General features: G+C 49.3%; 1 protein-coding gene and 1 long non-coding RNA gene across 5 annotated transcripts in view; one reads left to right on the plus strand and one right to left on the minus strand.

Moving 5' to 3' along the window:
* The first annotated feature begins 75 nt into the window (after positions 1–75).
* Szt2 (SZT2 subunit of KICSTOR complex) overlaps positions 76–21630 on the plus strand; it is a 45422-nt gene continuing 23867 nt past the window's right edge. Inside the window, exons 1-28 of one of the 4 annotated variants that reach the window (XM_005083877.4) lie at positions 76–177; positions 3592–3717; positions 4603–4776; positions 5016–5186; positions 8863–8994; positions 9805–9946; positions 10326–10432; positions 13856–14066; positions 14270–14440; positions 14838–15072; positions 15230–15359; positions 16043–16185; positions 16349–16501; positions 16586–16700; positions 16921–17138; positions 17222–17437; positions 17770–17848; positions 18042–18136; positions 18386–18554; positions 18691–18805; positions 18897–19010; positions 19165–19335; positions 19482–19576; positions 19795–19918; positions 20023–20187; positions 20275–20479; positions 20713–20828; positions 20953–21199. In XM_005083877.4, coding sequence (XP_005083934.1) covers positions 151–177; positions 3592–3717; positions 4603–4776; positions 5016–5186; positions 8863–8994; positions 9805–9946; positions 10326–10432; positions 13856–14066; positions 14270–14440; positions 14838–15072; positions 15230–15359; positions 16043–16185; positions 16349–16501; positions 16586–16700; positions 16921–17138; positions 17222–17437; positions 17770–17848; positions 18042–18136; positions 18386–18554; positions 18691–18805; positions 18897–19010; positions 19165–19335; positions 19482–19576; positions 19795–19918; positions 20023–20187; positions 20275–20479; positions 20713–20828; positions 20953–21199 — 4166 coding nt within the window. In that variant the 5' untranslated portion in view covers positions 76–150. Of the gene's footprint in view, positions 178–3591; positions 3718–4602; positions 4777–5015; positions 5187–8862; positions 8995–9804; positions 9947–10325; positions 10433–10535; positions 10576–11243; positions 11315–13855; positions 14067–14269; positions 14441–14837; positions 15073–15229; positions 15360–16042; positions 16186–16348; positions 16502–16585; positions 16701–16920; positions 17139–17221; positions 17438–17769; positions 17849–18041; positions 18137–18385; positions 18555–18690; positions 18806–18896; positions 19011–19164; positions 19336–19481; positions 19577–19794; positions 19919–20022; positions 20188–20274; positions 20480–20712; positions 20829–20952; positions 21200–21630 lie in introns of those variants that run through there. The other 3 variants (XM_040756807.1, XM_013123409.3, XM_021235162.2) reach the window with 3 other exon arrangements.
* On the minus strand, positions 12154–14897 carry LOC121143967. The gene is made up of 3 exons (XR_005881291.1): positions 14811–14897; positions 14491–14715; positions 12154–12449 (listed from the first exon to the last, which is right to left on the minus strand). It is a non-coding gene; the product is annotated as an uncharacterized LOC121143967 (long non-coding RNA).

The following is a 21630-nucleotide window of genomic DNA, read 5'->3' on the forward strand; positions in this document are numbered from 1 at the left end:
CTCGCGCTGCCGTCTGTACCCACCAATCAGAAAACTCAGAACACGGCCATCCCTACGACTTCCGGTTCCTGCCCGGTGCAGTGCTAGCTGGGTCAGAGGTCAGGAGTGGAGCATCCTCCCTGGCCCGGGCCGGCGCGGGAGGGCTGTGTGATGGCCTCGGAGCGCCCGGAGCCAGAGGTGAGGGGCGGGTGGGCGCGGGACCGAGGCCCGAGGGCAGGCGTGTAGCGGCCTCCACCCTCCGGAGCCTCGAGGAGGCCGTAGCTGTTTTGTTTACTCAGATGTCATCCTGGTTCTCATCTCTCACCCACAGATCTAGAGATAGTTGTAATGACCAAACTTCGTGTTTGGGTTATTAGTTGCGATTTTCATTGGGCCACGCTGAAACTGACCGACTTTGCGGGTTTTTGCATCTCGTCAACTGGAATGTAATCAATAGCATGAGTTGATTTCGCTTTAGAGTCCATGCTTTTTGGAAAAGTCCTGCAACCGCCATAGCAGTCTTAACTTCCCAGATCCTGTCTCCTTCTTTATAAAAATGTTTGTTCTGCGGTGTGGCTTGGGGAATCACAAGTTAAGTGAGATAAGGCACCTCTTAGCTGAGAAGAATTCGTGTAGGGAATCTGGCAGTATTTAATTGTCGTGTGCAGAGCAGTAAACTGAAAAGTCCAGTGGGCGAGGTGCCTTATGCTAAGATACCTTAGGACTACTCATTCTAGCCGAATTCGAGGGCCTGAGAAGGAAACAAGACCTTAGATTTGACTGGAATGTCCAGGACCACACAAGAATACTTAGGAGGGAAGGGTGATGGACATATATAATGATACAAATAGGCATGGCTACTTGCTGAGTTCTCACGGCATGCCAGCCATCATTCTGAGCACATGGCTGTTACCAGTGTTTTCAACCCTGTAAGGTGAACACCATTACCCCCCCCCAGGAAACTGAGGTGCAGCTGTTAAAAGAAACACAGTTGCACAGCTAGTATTAGGGCTAGAACTCCCACATGGGTGACTAGCCCTAGACATAACAAGTTGTCCTCTGACCTGCACATGTGCAGTATGACACAAGTGCTTGTGTGCGTACACACACAAAGTATGCATATATGTACGCATGTGTATGAGTACACAATGTGTATGTCTGTGAATGTGATAAAGAAACTACATACGTGAAAACTCAGCAAGTAGTGTAGAAACAATACCAAGAAGAAACGGTGACATTTGGAGATGTTAGGCTCCCAAGAGAGAAAATTGAGTGCTGCTCTGAACCCAAAGTTGTTCTGCATGCTACTGTGAGGCTGATACACTCCTTAGCTTTGAGGAGTAAGTGGACGTTGGATTGTAATAGCTGCAGAGGAGCGAATGAGGATGTTTAAGGTTTAGTAAGGCACTTAGCTTCCTTCTCCCATAAGCATTTGTGGGGAATTCAGGAAGTTTAAGTTCTCTGAGTATATAATGCAGACAGTCCTCATGAAGTAGTCACTCTTGTTATCTCTGTTCACAAATGAAGAAACTCACAGTGCTTGGTCCAAGGTGCTCTTAACCCTTGAATGCCTGCTTTTACTGTGGTGGTGGGTGAGGGGGCTGAGACTGGGGAGAGAGACAGTTCAACTTGAGGTCATGCTACAGGTTCAGGTTATAATGGTGAGGGGCTTCAGATAGGAGGGGTGGTATCTACATTATTTTGTGGAATACAGCACATGGTTTAGAAAAGGTTCGGAGAATAATTTGGCCCTTAATCTGAAAGACCCTAGTACAAAACCCAGAAAAAAGGAAGCGCATTGCCTGGCAGCACTTTATTCAGCTTGTCATAAATGGTATGTAGGCCTCAATGAATATTCTAAACAATGATAGCCTTCTTCTGCCATTGTACCTGCCTCCCCTGTTTAACTGCAATACCCCTACAAAGATACCCTTATCTTGCCATTACAATAAAGAGATTGAAGCCTGGAAAAAATTTTCAGTAACCTGCAAGATCACAAGGGTAACTTATAATGGAATACATTAGAATCTGGGTCTCTGAATCCAGAAGCCTGCTTTGTCTTGTTTATCAGACTGCTTCAAAAGTTAGGCACATCAGACTCAAGGGAAGTTAGGATTAAGGCCTTGGAGCTTCATATGAATGTGAATGTTGTGAAACATAACTAATTAAAAATTCTCAAGCAATAATATGGAAAAACCCCCAGGGAGCTAGTTAGGATGTAGATTCTTGATCTCTGTCAGCTCTTAATTCATTTGATCTCTGATGGTACCCAGGAATCAAATGTACATTTTAACAAACAACTCCGGTGATTCTGATGCAGCTGGTGCTTGAATCCCACTTTGAAAAACATTCCAGATGCTTACATTATATTAAGCTAGCCTTCTGGTTCTGATAAAGTAACATCTGGAATGTATGACAACTTAGGAGGTTTAGGAAATGTTTGAATCAGAGAATCACAGATAAAGGGGAATTTTCCCAGAAAGCTAGGCAAACATTTCTGTTTTCAAGATGACTCTATAAGAACTGACGGGTGAGCCAGACTTCAGTTTGGCCTTGGAGAAATCAGTCATTCAAAACGGCACTGAAAGCAAGAGAAAGGGAAAGAAATGGAAGCTGTACATTGTGAAGCTGGGTTCTCAAATGTAGGCCTTCAGTAATGCAGTGGCTTGTCTCTGCCCTTCATCTGGGTCATCACATGTAGCCAGCTCTGCTGGGCCTTCATCATCCCATCCTCCTGAGATCCAAGACAGGACCAGGCAGTAGCTGTTGTTCCTGCTGTCATAAAACCACATTCTTACCCATTAGCATGCTTATTTGGTTTGTAACGGCATAATGACTAGGGTGATTATTGGGTTTTTGTGAATGATAGGTAAGTTGGTCTATTGGGAATAAAGGCTTGGAGTGGGGATGGTGTAAAACCTGGGGGAAAACAGAAAAGCTGCTAACCAAGAAGTCAAGCTTAATCAGATTTCCCGCTTTGACAAAATGGCAGGTTTCTTCCTGTTAGAGTACAGCTGCTATCGTATTTGTGTGGACAAAATAATGTGTCCCGAGGCATCTTTGGCAGGGGTTTGTATAGGAGAAAAATGAGGATGCTATAACTGACCACCTCTGAAGGCTCACGGGAAAGAACCAAAGCATTGACAGTTGATAGGCGCGTGAGTGGAGCATGTGACCCACAGCAGCTTGATATAACACCTAGGAGGCTTCATTCACTCAGGACCCTTAAACGAACTCAATGAAGGTTTCTTTAATGTCTTCTGTGGGTCAGGGTACTGGCAAGTGTTCCTGTACCAGATTGGATACTTGCTGGGTCTCTTGTAAATCAGTTTGCCAAGCACAGGGCCACAAAAGCAGAACAAAGCACCTCTGCTACCTTTGGGAGCTTATGGTTCATAAGATAAACTCTTGTGGACACACTAAGAAGGTAAGTTCCCTTCATCTGTGTGGGGGTCTGTGTTGGGAGCACTTTTCATAATACTAGGATAGATGTCACCTCTGCTACCTTTCCTGTCACTGTGTGGGCTCCTTGGGTAAGCTACTTGCATGGGATGTGTATGTACTGGGAATTTAGTGTCCTCTTTTTTCCCCCCCTTTTATCTCTCTCATTAGGTAGAAGAAGCTGGGCAGGTGTTTCTGTTAATGAAAAAAGATTATCGAATCTCCCGAAATGTTCGCCTGGCTTGGTTCCTTAATCATCTGCATCAAACTGTTCAGGCCACACCCCAAGAGTTCCTGGTATGTCCTGGTAACAGGTGGGAGGTGAGGGCATGGCCCAGATGGATCTCTCTTCTTTTTTTCCTAAGAGCTCTAAGGCTGGGAGGGGCAGTGGGCCCTTATGGGGAATTTGTTCATTCTTTTCCTAGCTAGTGAGGCAAAGGATGTGTGGCTGTTTACTGAAGGTGGGGCCAGTGGAGGGTCACTTTGGATATAGGAGGCAGGTCTAGGGAGCACTCATATTCAGGGTTCCCTTGGACTGCACGGCAGCACTTGAGGTTGGTGCTAGGATTGTGTTCGTTTTACAGGTGAGGGCACTGATGCTAAAGAGGCTGAGTGCTTTTTCTGTAGCCTCACAGCTATGACCTAGCTAAACTAGGGTTCAGAGAAGAAAGAAAACTCTTCTCAACTTTCTTCTTTTAAATTTTTTCTAATGTGTCCATGTGCGTGTATGTCATGTGCGTGTCTGTGTGTGTATCATGTGTGTGTCTGTCACATGTGTGTCTGTGTGAGTGTGTGTCACATGTGTGTCTGTGTGTGAGTGTATGTCACATGTGTGTCTGTGTGTGAATGTATGTCACAGGTATATCTGTGTGTGAGTATGTCACAGGTGTGTGTGTATGTCACAGGTGTGTCTGTGTGAGTGTGTGTCACATGTGTGTCTGTGTGAGTGTGTGTCACATGTGTCTGTGAGTATGTATCACATGTATCGCATGTGTGTCTGTGTGTGAGTGTATGTCACTTGTGTGTAGATGCCCACAGAGAGCAGCAGAGGGCATCGGGTGCCCTGGAGCTGGAGTTTCAGGTGGTTTCAGGTGCTCTCTTTGAGAGCAAAAGCTTTCTTAAGCACTGAGCCATTGTCATCTCTCCTGCCCACGACCCTCTCTTTCCCTTCCATCTTGTCAGCTTCAGTCTGAGCAGGAGTTGGAAGTCCTCAGTGTTTTGCCCCCTGGTTGGCAGCCAGATGAACCAGTGGTCCCAAGGCCATTCCTTCTTGTCCCTTCCACCCGGGTCACCTTCCTGGCTTGGCAGTATCGTTTTGTTATTGAGCTGGACCTCAGCCCATCTACTGGCATTGTGGTAAGTGGTTTGAGGGAAATAGTAACACAGACAGCATGGGAATGAGGAGGAGAGAGAGCTGGGAGAAAAGACAAGCAAATGAATGAATGTTGGGCATTCAAAAACAGCCTGTCTGTGTCCACGGGCACAGTCGACCATAAGAGAGGGGTCCTGCTGGCCCTGGACACCTGCTTGTTTCTGTACTCTGCTTAGAGCTGCTTTGGACACCCCTGTCAGATCTCTCTCTTCCTTGCCCTCAGGATGATTCCACAGGGGAGATCTTGTTCGATGAAGTTTTCCATGCTCTGTCCCGTTGTCTGGGTGGGCTGCTTCGGCCCTTCCGAGTGCCTGGATCCTGCATCGACTTCCAGCCTGAGATCTATGTAACAATCCAGGCCTATTCCTCCATCATTGGCCTGCAGTCCCACCAGGTAGTGTATGTTTTCTCCAAGCTTGTACCTGCAGCCTGAATTTCTGGTAGCCTATTAAGACAGAGCCTATCCTGTCTTCACTGTTTGTACCCAGATACCAGGTCTTCAGTTTTTCTGTCCTCTCTCTCTCTCCCTCTCATTACATTTAGTGTGTCTGTGTGATTACACCTTGCTGGTGAAAGTCAGGACAGCTTGTGGGAGTCAATTTTCTCCTACCCTGTGAGTTCCAGGGATGGAACTCAGGTTCTCAGACTTGGTAGCAAGTATCTACCTGCTGAGACATCTCCCACTCCCCACCCCCTTGACAGAGTCCCATGCCATTCAAGGTGACCTTGAGCTTGCTGTGTAGCCAAAGGTGACCTTGAATTCTGCTTCCACTTCTCAAATGCTGGGATTACAGGTGTGAGCCACCTAGGGCTTGATGCATGCTTTCTTAGTAGAGCACCAGCTCCAGCCTCTGCAGACTTCATGGGCAAGCATCATATTTACTCCTGCAAGTCTCTGCCCTAGATTTGTTGCTCGGGTCTTGGAAGAGCTTTCCTCTGGTTAGTTGGCATGGTTAGACACATGCTTCTCTACCCATCCTGTACATGTCTGGTATCTGGCCCTTGATTATTTTCTTTGCCTTCACCCCACCCACACACACACACCTGGTGAGGATCCCAACCCTCACCCACACACAGCTCCTTTAGTTCTGTGACGTGATTTCTGTTGTGCTGACTCCTGTCAGTAGCCCAGGACACAGTCTTTTAGGACACTTTTGTGACTTTTGAGCTGTTACAATCCCCAGAAACATATTTATTTTAATGACAGAGAAGGGTCATTTTCTAAGGACCCTGGGCATTGTCAGGTGCAGTGCCTACTGCACAAGGAATTAAAGGTTTCTCCGCCTGCAGAGCAGCCTGTCACAAAGCACTCCTTTTCAAAAATGTTCAAGTCTGTTACTGAAATACTTGGTTTTGGCTTAGATAAACACTGGCCTAGTTTCCCCTCATCTACTCGTAACCACCCTCAAGTCACTGAAACTGTCCCTCATGGCTATAGCGTCACCCTCAGCAGTCAGATTTTCTTTGAGAGTTAGATGCCAAGAATAGCACCTAAAGGTCTGAAGCATTAACAGAACAGTTGATACTTGCCAGGTCTCAAGGCAGGAGTGCCAGCCCTCTGCCCGAGTTTCAGGTGTGTCCTAGCATGGCCGTTAACTGGTGGTTGTAGTTCGTATCTCCAGATAAAGGCCTGGCTTTGCAAGCCTCTATAGATAAGTCAAGTAATCACTTAAATACTATTCCTCTTGGTAAATACCGACTAGAGCTTGAGCTATGCCATGTCCAGGCTAAGTCCTGGGGGCACAGATAAACCAGATACTGTCTCTGTCCTAATGGAGTAGTTAAGAGCTTAGGAGGAGAGACATATTAAATGAGACAATTTCAACTGAGTGTGGTAAGGGCACTGATAGGTTTTGGCATAGATACTGTGAGAATACCAATAGGGAACATCCGATAAAACCCATGTAAGCTGAGTCTTTTTTTGAGATATGATCTTGCTAAATAGACCTGGTTGGCCTGGGACTCTTATTTTCTGCCTCAGCTTTCCAAGTGCTAAGATTACAGACATGTGCCTCCATTCCTGGCTCATATGTGTATACGATCCTGCTGTGAATTCGCTGTATACCTCTCACCTCATGCCGTCCTACTTCTACCTCAGTCTCCAAATACCTGAGGCTGTAAGCCTGAGCCACGAGTCCTGGAACACGAACTGAGGCACGAGGAAAAAGTAAAGTTAATGATTCAAACAAGGAGAACTGGGCTTTTCAGTCAGAGGGACCAGTAGTTAAAACAGTTAGCCATAGGTAGAAGGGAACGACAAAAGTTTTGGTTTGTACTGAAGGAAAAGTCACTTGTCTGTGGCCAGTATAGAAGGCAGATTGGGGGAGAGCCTGAAAGAGGGGAGAACAGGCTGTGGAGATAGCTGAAGTATGGGAAAGAGGGTGAGGCCTGAACAGAGACAGCAACCGTAGGCAAGGAGAGGGTCTTTCTCTCTCTAGTTGCTGCAAACAGAGTCCTGATACTCCAAAAGAAAAAAGCATTAAGGACCAATGAGGTGGCTCTGGTTAAATGATTCTTGCTACCTTGCCTGAAGACCTACTTTGATCTCCAGAACCTATAGGCTAGGAGAGAACCAGCTTCTGCAACTACACCTCCCATACATAAACTAAAAAAAAAAGTTAAATCACATTTCTAATGTGTCCTCTGAAGGTGATTTGAAAGTTACCTTAAGAGGAATAACAAAACCTAGCCATAATATAATACCCAAAAGGTATTGTTAATGTTTTATAGACTTCCTTTATAGTCTAAGTGGGTTAATCCTCCCTCCTCATATCTCTTCATCCAAAAGAGGAGGAAAAACCATCATGTACCTTCCAAATAGATGGCTCATGCCCTATGTTTTATAATAAGAACATTATCCCATGTTAAAAAAAATAGGATTTTTAATGACAACTTTATTTATTTTGAGGGGGTATCTTTTGAGCAAGATCTCAGCCCAAGGTGACCCAGTGCTCAACATGTAGCCCAGGCTGGCCTCAAACTTTTGATCAATTTGCCTTGTCTTCCTGCTGGGATTATAGGTGTATACCACTTCTTCCAGCTGTGAAAATGTACTGTTTTGTCCAGATGTCTTTCAGTCTCCTATTGTCCTAAACAGAAGGAGCACATTCTCATATTTCTATGATTCCAGGTCCTGACATTTCTCCTTCTGTTTGCCAGCTCACACACCTGGAGAACTGCCGCCCCTAGTCCCAGTCAAGAACAAGGAACAAAGAAGCAGAAGTAGTTATTTGACAGGAGGGCAGGGAAGCATGAGGGCAAAGGGATGCTGAAGGCCACCATATGGACTTCAGGCCCATATGCGAGAGACAGCTACTCATGGTCGAACTAGAAAGAAAGAGCCCACAGAGAATGAATGAGACATGAAAGGTTCAAGGTGGTGAGATTGGCTTTGGGGGGGGAAGGAAGAGGAAGCCTCTCTTCAGGGCCTTGAGGAAGAAAGCAAGGGCATGGGCAGGTGTACACCTGTGGCATCCTCCAAGGGTGACTGTCTGAGGCATGGAGAGTAGCACATCCTCTATAGTAGGAGTTCCTAGTAGCTGACTTCCTTTCTCCCTACAGAAGAGTGGGAATTATCTGCTAAGGGTAAAAGGAAGGAAAGGATTTTCATTGAGGGGGAATAAGGATTTTGAACTTTAAGCAGAGAAGTGGTCTAGAATAGCTTGTGTGTGAAATATATCCAAGAAGAAAAAGGAGTAGGAGGGCATGAATTGGAACAAGAATGACTTTGCCAGGCAGGGAAGTAGAAGTTTACAGATAGCATTCTGTAACCCAACATGGAAGGTACTGGAAGATCCTAGGGAAGGAATGGGGGAATAAGAAGCCCAGAGTATAAGACTATAGACAGAGGGGCATTGTGACCCTAGATTAAGGTATAGTGACCTGAGCTCCTGAGCAGGAGTGCAGTGTTCCTCATGCAGGGTGCTGGAGTGGACTGAGGAGGTGGCTCTGGATGTGAAGTTAGACTTGGGGTGCGAAGTCAGAGCTCCCAGAAGGGAGATGTGCAGAAGAACAGAGATACAGTGCCCAGCTCCCTGCCCAGCCCATCAGCCTGCCCTTGTGTTTCTCAGGTTCTGGTGCAGGGCTGCCTTTTGGACCCTTCCCAGCGGGAGGCCTTCCTGCAGCAGGTGTATGAGCAGCTCTGCCTCTTTGAGGATAAGGTAGCCACCATGCTGCAGCAGCAGTATGAGCCCCAGAGCCAGGTAAGTAGGAAAGAACTGAGGGCAAGGAGGAGCCGAAAGCCCAGTAGAGGGGAGAGAGCAGAAAGGGGCTACGAGCAGAGTGAGCCAGGGCTAGAGCACTAGTGACAGTCAAGACCGGCTCCTTGCTGAAGAAAGGCAGCTCAGGTATAATGCCCACACCACATGCTGGGAGAAAGGTTGAAGGCCATTTGCCTGTGGAGTTTTGTTTGTTTGCCTTTTCTTTTCTTTTCTCTCCAGTCCTGGATCTGGACGTGATCATGGGCAGCTTTGATCTCTCTTAGCATTTTACACAATCAGAGTAAAGCTGTTAGGCTTTTTGGAGTGCTCTGCCTCATTACTTTGGAGAGTAGAAGTGGCTGTGCAAATAGCATCCGATGACTGCGTGTATTTGGCTAGTTGTGAAATACTTGAGAACAGTGATGGGGAAATATGGAAGGGGGCCTTTCTTGGTGGAAGGTGGAGAGACTGCCTCAGTAGAGTGTGACATTTGATCGGGTGCTTTGCTTCCTTCCCGTCTGAGGTTCTACATTTTAGCATATGCCGGGCATGAGGACACAGCAGAGCTTAGCTGAAGAGTCTAGAACTTGGGGTACCTAGGATTATACCTGTCTCACATGGGCAGTACTGGACTCTGAGTTCCAGTTTGAGGGCTGGGTGTAAACTCAATGGTAGATCATATGCCTGGCACGTGTGAAGCCCCAGGTACAGTCTCCTGCACCAAACCAGAGAGACAGAGAGGGAAATGGAATTTTGCTGTAGGTGGGGCAACAGTGCCATCTCTCCCATTCCTTTTCTGTACTTTTGGGCCAGGCAGACGACCAGTCCCCAGAATCAGGGGAGTCCTTGGGCCGGAAGGTAGGAGTCTCCATGGTGACAGCTGATCTTGGGCTGGTCAGTATGATTCGTCAGGGCATCTTGGCGCTGCAGTTACTGCCCTCAAATTCTAGTGCAGGTCAGTAGAAGATATATTGGTGTAAGTGGGAAATGGGTTCAGAAAGGGTAGAGGGTTGTTGACAAAGATTGAGGTTCCCCAGAACTAATGAGCCCCGGACTTTTGTTTCCTTGTTTGCAAACTGCGAGTCCTTACTAATGTGTATTCCCAGTGCCCTCAGCACTACTAGAGACCATCCAGGGGAAGGAGACCATCCAGGACACCTGTGGTGTAGGAGCACCTAAGGGGGGGGGGCAGGAGGAAAGGTCAAGAATGAAGGTGCTGGGAGTTTGTAAGCTGTGCTGGTGGTGGGCACTGAGGTCTTCAGGGCACTGGCAGTTGGGCCTCCCTTCGACTGGGGTAGCCATTGTCTCTAGGGCTGTGTTATTTCCTGTCTCAGGTATCATCGTGATCACAGACGGAGTCACCAGTGTTCCTGATGTTGCTGTGTGCGAGACGCTACTGAACCAGCTCCGCAGTGGCACTGTGGCTTGTTCCTTTGTGCAGGTGAGGACTTTCTAGGAAGGAGGAGTGGGAAACAGGGTATCTCTCAAAGTCAGGAATGGCTGATTACTTTTTTACAGGCGAGATTACCCAAGTGAAGATGATGACATGGTTTCCTGGGGAGAAGGTGCCAGGTCTAGAGCAGGGTAGGTGACAGTGGTGGGAGAGGACTCTCATTGTTGTCGGGTTTCCTTAGGATTTGTCCCCTTTTCTTACCACTGTGGGGAAAAGAATGGAAACTTGGAAATCTGAGTGAGGTGTAATCCCATCTGCCCACTTAGTTATTGCTTTATTACATGGGTCAGAAAACCCAGCTCATACTAGCTTAACCAAAGTAGGAAAGGAAGGCCTACTCAGGACACTACCACTAATTTAGATGGATGGACTTGCAGCGCAGAGAGCAAGAGCTATGAGAAGCAAGGCCTGAGGGTAGGCATAACCAGGGTGTGAAAAACTGATTCTGCTATGTAAAGAAGTTAAAGTATAATTCACTGAGTGATGAAGTTGTGTGGAAGGAAAGTTGGGCTTATGTTTTACAAGGGCATTTTACTGCTTGGTTGATTAAAGACAAGATGACAAACTCAGATCTGTGCAGGTGTTAGACATGCCTGTAGTTCAGTACTGCATAGCAGTGAGGTACTTTGCCAGGTTGAACCTTGGCATTGCTTATTAGCTCTATGACATTGGGCAATTGCTTTCTCTCTAGGTGGGATTCATCTGCGAAAGGAGAGTATCCAATGGGCGAGATGATGCATTGGGGGACACAGATTCTGGTCCTGAGGAAATAGCAGGAGTTGAGATGTAGAGATTGTAGATTTGTCAGGCTACAGATGCTAATTGAGAAGAGAGAAGGGACTCAGAAGAGCCCCAGGGAACACCAACAAGGTACGAAGGGCCATGTAATGTCAGAGAAGTCAGGTTTGGAAGGAAGGGGTAGTCAACTTAGTGAGAAGCAGCAGAGAGATCAAGTAGACTGAGGAATGAAAAGTGCCCTTTGAACTTGTTGATTAGGAAGTCACATGGAATGTTCTAGAGCCATTTCAGTGAAGAGGCGTTACAGGAAGTGTGGATTGCAGTGGGCAGAAGAGAAGGAGGTGAGGACAAATGTTGACGTGAGAAATTTGGCTGAAGTGAGGAACAGGAACAGCCAAAAAGAATTGGAAGGTAGAAGAACAGTGTTTTCTCTTTGGTTTAGTTTGCTTTTTAGGTAGAAACTTACGGTTCTTTCATCTAATTGACATGTGTTCATTGCATCATGATAGGTTTCGTAGACATTGTCATATAGGTAGATGTTTCATATATCCACTATGGCTATATCCACTCCTGAACTCTCACCTTTTCCCACCTCACACTTGCCCTTTGTTTCCCCAGTGTCATTTCTCCTTGATGTTATCATAGATATGCAGATGATTTTATTTATCTGCATAAAATCAGGATCCATCCAGGAAAGAACAGAAATATTTGTCTGTCTGCGTCTGGCTTTTTATTTCACTTACTGTGATGACCTTGAGATAGATCAGTGTTCCTCCTACAAGCAACATAATTTAGTTCTTTATCATTGAATAAACCTTCATTGTGGGGACTGGAGAGATGGCGCAGTGGTTAAGAGGACCCAGGTTCAATTCCCAGCACCCACGTGACAGCTCACAACTTTCAGTAACTCCAGTTCCTGAGAATCTGACACCCTCACACAGACATAACTGCAGGCAAAACACCAATGTACATTAAACAAATAAAAATTCCATTGTGTATACAGATCATATTTTTTTATTCATCTTTTATTGGACACCTAGGCTGATTGTCTCACTTGGCTTTTGTGAATATGGCTGCAGTGATCATAGATACACAGGTGTCTCTGGTGTGTTGACTTGGGGAACATATCCATGTCAAGCTGGGTCATATGGAAGTTATACTTTTAGATTTTGAAGACTTTCCACGCTGATTTCCATAGTGCATAAGGGTCCCCTTCTCCCAGTGTCCTTACTGGGATTTGAGATTTTCTTAACGGTAGCCTTTCTAACTGGGAGAGAGAAAACTTCTGTGTATTTTAATTCGCTTTTTTGCTTGCTTGTTCATAGTTCTAAGGGGTCATGGTGTCTGAGAAGAATTTAAGAATTAGGGGAAAAAACAGAAAAAGGATCTGATAGTGTAAAGTCCCCTAAACTGACAGGGAAACATTTGCTCTAGAAACAGATGGGACGATTCTTTATGAACAAGCGTCATTTTTCTCTTGGAGACTGAAACTTAGAAGCTAAAGTGCAGACAAATTCTGCTTCCTCTCAGAAATAGGAGGTGACAGTAAATGCATCAGGAGGGGGAGCCAGCCTTGGGAAGAAGGGACTGTTTTGAGGACAGCCCTGAAGAAGTAGCTGGGTGGTGTGTTGTGCTTTGATATGGAGCAGGCTACACAGTCTCCTTCACTAAGGCATCAGTGTAGATATTGTGGTCCTGGTTGGGGTTCTGAGGTAGGAACAGAAGAAAATAGTGGGTCAGATATTTGACAGTGATGTTTTCAGAGTTGCTTGATCATAGGGCCCAGGCTGGGTTGGGAAATGAGGGTCGGGTTGATGCTGATAGACTTGCAGACAGCAGAGGCCAAAGACCTGGCAGGCAATCTCAATGAGGTCAAAGCGCAGCAGGAAGAGGGTGGAAGGAAGCTAAAGGGGTATTGTACTATGGGATGTGGCAATTTATAATTGCAAAGATGAATTCATTCCAAGTGAAGCCAAGGACCAATGTGTAGACAGCTGCAGGTGTGTGGAATAGAGATGAAGGTTAGGAACTGAATGGCCAGGGAATTAAATGAGTCATGTAGAGCAGGTCTGCAAACATTTTCTACAGAGCTCAGGCAGTAAATGTGTAAGTTTTGCGGGCCCTCTGTTCCATAGCTGCTTGGCTTTGCTGTAGTAGTGTAAAAGTGGTCACAGACAAAATGCAAAGTGAATAGGCGTAGCTGTTCACAAATCCTCATTACAAAAAATAGGTTGACTTGGCTTATAGGTTAGAGGTGGTTTGACCTACAGCTGTGTTGTTGGTATTACCAAAAGCTTACTTTCAATGCAGGCTCTCAGGCCCCACACCAGACATGCTTTAACAAAACCCCAACGTGTGATTTATGCACCTTAAAGTTTAAGAAGCACTTTGTTAGAAGTGTACTGACAGAGAGCCAGAGAGCAGTTGCCAAAATCTGTAGAGGAGGGAGGAGAAGAGTGTTTGGCCTGGAGGAAGGAGGGCAGAGGATGGTATGGCCATCTGGCATGGGTTTAGATGGAAGGATTGAAGGGTAGAGGGTGGTGGTCTATCCTGGGAGCACTGTGGCCCACTGCCTCTCAGTGTCTGGGACGCAGGAGCAGTAGTTTCCCTCTCCTGTTTGCCCCTTCTTGGTCTTCTGGTGGAATAGGGTCTTCACTTGCTCACTCTCTCCAGGTCGGAGGAGTTTACTCTTACGATTGTAGTTTTGGCCATGTGCCCAATGTGGAATTGATGAAGTTCATTGCCATGGCAACATTTGGCTCCTACCTGTCCACTTGTCCTGACCCTGAGCCAGGCAATCTGGGTCTGACTGTCTACCACCGGGCGTTTCTGCTCTACTCCTTTCTGCGCAGTGGAGAAGCCCTGAACCCTGAATACTACTGCGGTAAGAGGCAGGCCTGTGGGTGTGGGAAGGGGTGTATATAGAATGGTCTTGGAGACAGTATGGCCTTGGCTCTGGGAGGACGGGTAGTCTAACTGGGGCTGGCCTCTCTGGGACTTTTTGTCATAGTGATTTCAGTGTAGCGCCCACCCCCATATATCCATAGCTGACAGATCACCACTGACTCCTTCCCCATCCTCATCCAGGCTCTCAGCACCGCTTGTTTAACGAGCACCTGGTCTCTGCAAGCAGCAACCCTGCCCTGGCCTTGCGAAGAAAGAAGCACACCGAGAAAGAGGTGCCGGCCGACTTGGTCAGCACTGTGTCTGTGCGCCTGCGAGAGGGCTACAGTGTCCGAGAGGTTACGCTAGCCAAAGGTAGGGGTCACTAGACCCTGCTACAGTTTCACAGATTTCTGGTCACTTACGTGTGCAGACCTGCCAGGTAGGTCATTTAAGTGTCCCCATGAGACACTCTGCTGGTCATGTCAGACAGGGGGCTCTGAGGTACTTTCAGGCCGAGTTCTCTTAGCATGGAGTTCCCAGTTCCATCTCCTGCCCAGGGTAGACGGCTGAGGGCATATGGTGTCCTGGGCTTGGTTCTCACATTCCTCCTGCAAACTTCCCTCTGCACTGGTTGGCAGGCTGCGGTTCTGAAATGGATAGAATTGTGTTTAGAACTTTGACCAGTTCCATGAGCTAAATGAGGCTTTGGCTAGAACTCAGGCTGGAGCCCTGCTTCTCTAACCCTCACTTGTCCTCCTGCCCCCTGCAGGGGGGTCCCAGCTGGAGGTGAAGCTTGTGCTGCTGTGGAAACACAATATGCGCATTGAGTATGTGGCTGTGGCACCCTGGCCCCTAGAGCCCGAGGGCCCTCGAGTGACACGGGTAGAAGTGACAATGGAAGGTGGCTATGACATTTTACATGATGTGTCCTGTGCACTAAGACAACCTATTCGCTCACTGTATCGTACTCATGTTATCCGCCGTTTTTGGAACACACTACAGAGGTAAGTTTACCGCTTAATGAGCAACACTCCACTTGTGTGGAAGGACACATTTGTGGCTCTGGGAGCTGGGAGGGACCCAGTGTACCGGGCTCCTGTTCAGGGTTCTCTGAAGCCCCCGGCAGTTTGCTGTAGCTCAGGCTTGGTCCTTGTTCTGCAGCATTAACCAGACAGATCAGATGCTCGCCCACCTCCAGTCCTTCTCCTCAGTGCCGGAGCATTTCACACTTCCAGACAGCACCAAGAGTGGCGTGCCACTATTCTACATTCCTCCTGGCTCCACAACCCCAGTGAGTAGTCCTGAAACTGTAGACCCTTCCTGCCTTCCAGGCTGGAGACCAGAACCACCACCGTTCTGGTCTTGAAAGCATCTCTCCTCTTCCTGCATCCTAAGACCCTAGGAAACTAATAGAAAAAGAGGAGCAGACCATCCTAGCAGATGGACATTCTGCAGGATGTTTGGGTGATGATATCCTAGCAAGCTGCCCTTGCCATTGCCCTTGCCCATCTCCATGTTACCTGTTTTTCAACCCTATTTACCCATTACCTGTTTTTCAACCACCACCAGCCATGAGATCTGAGTACTTCCTGAAGATCACAACTTCAGTTCTGGGCTCTCTCCACTCAGCCTACAGCTGATAGCCTGGTACAGTGAGCACATGGACCATGGGAGTGTGCAATGGCCTCATCATTAGATCTTGCCAGCTCTCAGCAGTTTTCCTCTAAAGTCAGCAATATAAGGGAGGCAGGTTCTGTCCTCCTGCTGGGTCAGATTTAAAGGGCTATACAGTCTATAACATAGCCTTCAGACTGAAAACCAGTTTTTGCCTTTGTCCCAGGCTGGTTGTGTCCTTTAACCACAATCCAATGCTGACCACCCCCTGAACTGAGTTTACCGTAACTGTTTGCTTCTCAGAGGTTGTACTCTGCTTCTCTACAAATGTTTTCCAAGGGCTGGCCTTTCTGTCCCCAGGTGCTTTCCCTTCAGCATAGCGGTTCCGACTCATCCCATGCCCAGTTTGCTGCCTACTGGAAGCCAGTGCTTTCCATGGATGCTAATTCATGGCAGAGATGGCTACACATGCATCGCCTGGTGCTAATCCTGGAGCATGACACGTGGGTACCCTCAAGCCCAGGCCATGACTCTGATGGAGGAACAAGATGGGGCTGATGGGAAGAGTGCCAACTGTGGCCAAGCCTTCCCACTCATCAGCTTCCATGACCTCAGGGTCTCGAAGAGATTGGCAGGTGTGAGCTCACTCTCCCACCCTGTCCCTAGGCCACTCCCTAAGCACTTGCACACCCCGGGCAGCAATGGGCGCTATAGCACCATCCAGTGCAGAATCTCCCACTCCTCACTCACCTCTCTGCTTCGAGACTGGAGCAGCTTTGTGCTGGTCGAGGGCTATTCCTACGTCAAGCTGCTCTCCAGGTGGGCTAAGTGGTATGTCCTCACCCTTCTCCACACCTCATCTACTGCAGCTCAGGACTGCTCACTTGCTCCATTTCTCCCCAGCGGCCCAGACCAGCCCCCGTCCTCCTTCTACATGGTCCGCATCGTTTCCAAGACCCCATGCATGGTTCTCCGTCTGGGGTTTCCAATTGGCACACCAGCCCAAGCCCGGCATAAGGTAATCTAGACTCTGACTGCCCTGACTGACTATCTGACTGAGTTATGGGGGCGTCTATGAACTGATTCCTCAGCCTTCCTGGCTCAGTAAGGAGGGGCACCCTGAGACCAAGTAAGGCTTGAGGAACATGAAACGGAAGGTTCTCTCCTTGACTGTGAATCCCTTCCCCCAGACCTGGAGGGGTTGGGAGGAAGGGAATCTGACTACATTTTCCCCACAGATTGTGTCAGGCCTGCAGGAAGAGATCCTGCGCCTTCGTTTCCCTCACCGGGTGCAAAGTAAGGAGCCGACACCCAAGGTGAAACGAAAAGGGCTGGGGGGCATTGGTGGGGGAAACTCTCCCTCCAAGTCACCCCCTACACTGGGGCCACAGCAGGCCCTGTCTGACCGGCCCTGCCTTGTGGTCCTCCATAAACCACTGGACAAGCTCCTCATCAGGTCAGTATAGAGGGTAGGGAGGAGGCCTGGAGCACAGAGAAGCTGTGAGCAGAAACCAACTGGGAAGCTGCCCTGTCTCCCAGGTATGAGAAGCTACCCCTGGACTACAGGGCTCCCTTCTTGCTGACACTGGAACCACCAGGCCCATTGCCCCTGGTGTCAGGCCGCTCAGCCTCATCTAGCCTCGCATCGCTGTCACGCTACCTCTACCATCGTCGCTGGCTGTGGAGTGTCCCATCAGGCCTGGCCCCCACCCTGCCACTCAGCGCCATCGCCCAGCTCCTCTCTGTTCTCACTGAGTATGTCTCCAACCCAGCAGGGTGTCGAGGGCAGGAGAGAACAAGTGTAGGCTCTGGGTTGGGACAGTGGTCTAAGCCAGACCCTTCCCATCTGCAAGCACCATTGTGAATACAGAGTTCACGCTGTTGCCTTCCTACTCTGTACTCCCCCAGCTCTGCTAAGTTTGGCCTCCGGTCCTACTTAGACCTGTACACTTTAGGGAACTGCTAATCTGCCCGGGCTTCCAGTGGACTAGGTCGCATGACAGCTCCTGGGAGGTGGGCAGTTGGGAGCACTAAACTAATCTCTTTCCTCATCTTTCTGGTTCTGCCCTGCCTTTTGGGGGCTTCAGGGTCCGGCTCTCTGAAGGATTCCACTTTGCCTGTAGTGGGGAAGGAATCATCAACATGGTTTTGGAGCTTCCAGTTCAGGTATGTGCCTGCCATTGGGAACTAACCTCAAGGACATTCAGAACCTTGGGACACTTGCCTCTCCACCGGCTGGTGACTGCTAGAAACTGGCTCACCAGATCAAGGGACCAAGGCCTCAGACCACAGTCAGCGGGAAGCAAGGCAGACCTCTTCATGGACAGGGTTTTGCCCAGGATCTCCCATTTATCCACAGAATGAACCACTGGGGCAGGCTGCAGCTGAAGAGAAGCACACGTGTGTTGTCCAGTACATCCTCTTCCCCCCACACTCCACCTCCACTAAAGACAGGTGAGACTCAGACCTCTGGGAACCACCTCTGCATAGTCCCCTCCCCCAGGTCACCTTACTGTCTGGCCACCATACTCTAATATGACCTCTATCCTAAACCAGAGCAGAGAGCTGCTGCTTTAGCTGGTCTGTGCTGAGTAGACGCTTGTCTGCACAGGCCATGCGGCTATCCTCGGGCCTGCCTTCTCATCCCTCCTGCCCCCGGCTGTCGCTGGACTTCTTCCAGGCTTAGAACCCCTTCTCTTCCAGCTTCTCAACAGATGATGACAATGATGTGGAGGTGGAGGCCCTAGAGGGGGACTCAGAGCTCAATCTGGTCACCGAGGTGTGGGTGGAGCCTCAGTATGGACGAGTGGGACCTGGCCCCGAAAGCTGGAAACACCTGCAGGACTTGACCTACTCTGAGATCCCTCAAGCGGTGAGTGACCCCAGAACTGTCCCCTGCCTCCTACCAGGTTATGCCTTGCTTGGAGTCTGCAGCCTGTGCACTTCCTTGGGACCAGAGGTGGGAGCTGGGACGGGACGAGTCCTGTCATCTGGTGTCTCTCCCCTAGCTCCACCCCCGGGATGCTGCCTGCATAGGCTCCCTGCTGACCTTCGAATACCTGATACAGCTGTGCCAGAGCAAGGAGTGGGGTCCTGTGCCCCCAGAGCCTCGGGTCTCAGATGGTCAGTGCAGAGGGTGCAGCGGGGTAGTAAGATGGAGGAAGACAGCCACAGATAGGGGATCTGGCTCTCACTGTGTCCTGTTCCTTCCTAGGACTGGCCCAAGGAGGAGACACCTGTGTGCATGAGATCCCTTTCCGTTTTGACCTGCTAGGATTGTTGCCTCAGTGCCAGCAGCTGCAGATGTTCTTCCTTCTGCTCTCCAGAGGTGGGTACTCTTGGGAGCTACTCACCCTCACCTCAGGGGTCAATGGTGAGCAAGTGAGAGGGCGGCTGAGGCTGAGGCTGCAGGAAGGGCTTTGCTGGTCAGGGTGGAGCCGGGGACACTGGCAGCATTGCTGAGCAGAGTGTGTGTCGGGCAGAGCCGGAGGGTGTGCCTCTCGCCGAGGTGCCCTGTCCCACCAACGACATGGTGCTGTGCCTGCTGCACAGCTGCCTGGGGCAGGAGCTGAGTGACCGGGAGATCCCACTGACCCCTGCTGACCAGGCTGCCTTCTTGAGTGAGGTCCTGCGGCGGAGCTGCCGTGATCCAGGTGAGCTCGCTTTCCTAATACCACACTTCCCTGCCTTTCCCTCCCCCAGAGTGCTTTCCATCTTTGAGCTCCTTCCCCACCCTTCACCTCAGAGCCCTGCCTCTGTACTGGTCCTGCCCTTTCCCACCATCTCTACCCCATTGTAGGTCCGGAAGGTCCTCTAGTGGGGGGCCACACGGTCCCAAAGGATCAAGCAGGCAACAGCACCCAGGCCACTGGAGACCTCACCTTTCCTACCCTGGTGAGCTCTACTGTCTCTCCCTGAGCGCTTACCATGCTTACACCCCTCCATCACCACACACCTCTGCCCAGTTCCTGTCACCTTTGACAGTGCTGTCATTCCCCTTTGGTCTGGACCTGTCACACTAAACCTGAGGAACTGGGTCAGGGTGGCAGAGGGGAATGGAACTTGGAATAGTCCCTTGTAAACTGCTCTTATTTTCTATTTGCCGCTTACAGAGTGTAGGCATTCCTGGAATTCTCAGACCTTCCACTTCTGCCCAGCCCCCTCAGTGGCACTGCTATGCAAGGCTTCTGAGCCCCCAGCATGTGTTTCTGACGTTTCTCCCAGCCACCTTCTCAGGTACCAATGACCGACCTTCCTACTGATCCCACTGATACAAACCCTTGAGCTCCCTCCGAAGCCTACCAGAGAGCGCTGAGAGGTGCCCCTCTTTTCCTCTTCAGATGTCCAACATCTGACTGCCTATGGCCTGGAGGGTTCTTTTCAAGAAGAAACAAAGCCTAAATCTGGGGATTGGAGCGGAGCTCCCAGCCTGAAAGACCTAGGAGGAAGTGAGGCTAAGGCTACACAGTCCCAAGTCCCCATCCTCAGTGTGACACTTGCTAGTGGTAAGGCTGCCGCCTGGAGTCGGCTAAGTAGGTTGGGGTTGGGAAGCCAGTAGAGGATGTGAAGACCATGAATACCTCTCCTCACAGACAGTGCCCAGGACACAGGAGAGCCAAGCCCACCCTCCTGCCCAGACTTACCAGCTTACGGCGGGCGCCAGGCTCCCCAGACAGAGTGTACAGATGGACCCCGGACCCGGTGTCCTGTCTACATCTATAGCTGTTCCCTGGAGGCACTGAGGGAACAAATGGTTGGCTTGCAGCCTCCTCAGGCACCACGAGATCTCATATTCCGGTGAGTGTACTCCATTGTGATTCTTGGCTTCCTCCAGCCAAGGCTTGGTACACACTCAGGTGTGGACAGACAGGTCATTGGTCAGTGAGGAACTCCAGCAAATCATCAGAACACCCCCAATCATGAATGCATTTGCTAAGAGTCTCTACAGTACCCTGGAGTTCAAATAACTGATGAGGCCAAGGTATCACTTAGGGGAGTCTGCCAAGCTCTGTTTTTCCTCACGTTCCTAGGACTCAGTACCTGGACCACCCCTCCGCATCCTCAGCCTGGATGGAGCCCAGATATAAAGAGGCAGCTACCCATTGTGCCTTGCTGCAGGAGCATGCACAGCGGTGCTATGTCCGTGGTGAGCAGGAATATCCTACAAACAAGGAATGTGGCTCTTGAGGGTGGAATTGTGGGGGTTACAGGGTCAAGGACTGGAAGGGCAGTGACCGAGCTGACCCTGTGGCCCATTCCACTTCCATTAGGGCTGTTCCGAAGCTTACAGCAAGCACAGAGCGTGACCTGCCAGGATTTGCTGACAGCTGTAGATGCGTGTGAGGAGATTCTGCAAGAAATAGACATCACCTCTTTTCTGCTTGCACTGTGTGGCCATCCGTGGGGTTTGCCTCATGCACCTCCAAGCCCTGGTCCTCTCAGTCCAGGACCCTTCAGCAGTAGCATCGAAGAAGGACCAGAGCCCCGGGAACGAGCTATTCTAGTTTCTGAGTCCAGGTCAGGATTATTCTTGAAGGCTGTTGAGCAGAGTTGTAGGAGACACATTGATCAAGTCCCCACAAGCCAGACCTTCCAGTCTAGAGAGGTGCACCCTAGAAGCGGTGGTGTACTTGTCACTGGCTTCATTCCAGTGCATCAGCTTTGTCCCCTTGGCTTTGACATCAGTCTCCTCTCAAGCATATCCCATCTCTCCTAATTTAGTAGGTCTGATTAGCTGGGTTAGAGCTAACCCCTTCCCAGAAGTGATGTCTCCCATATTAATCATGATTTCCCCAACCAATGTGAGTGTATCAGTTTAGCACAAAACTGTGTGTTGGTTACTGAGTCCCCACAGTGGGCCATCATGGGTCCTTGCTGAGGGAAGGCTAGAGGGAAGGACAGAGGCAGGAAGGCTGATGCTGTGTCAGCTTCTACAGTGCGTTGCTGCT

Source organism: Mesocricetus auratus, unplaced genomic scaffold, assembly GCF_017639785.1.
Source record: "Mesocricetus auratus isolate SY011 unplaced genomic scaffold, BCM_Maur_2.0 Super-Scaffold_100014, whole genome shotgun sequence".
In the NCBI taxonomy this organism is placed as follows: domain Eukaryota; kingdom Metazoa; phylum Chordata; class Mammalia; order Rodentia; family Cricetidae; genus Mesocricetus; species Mesocricetus auratus.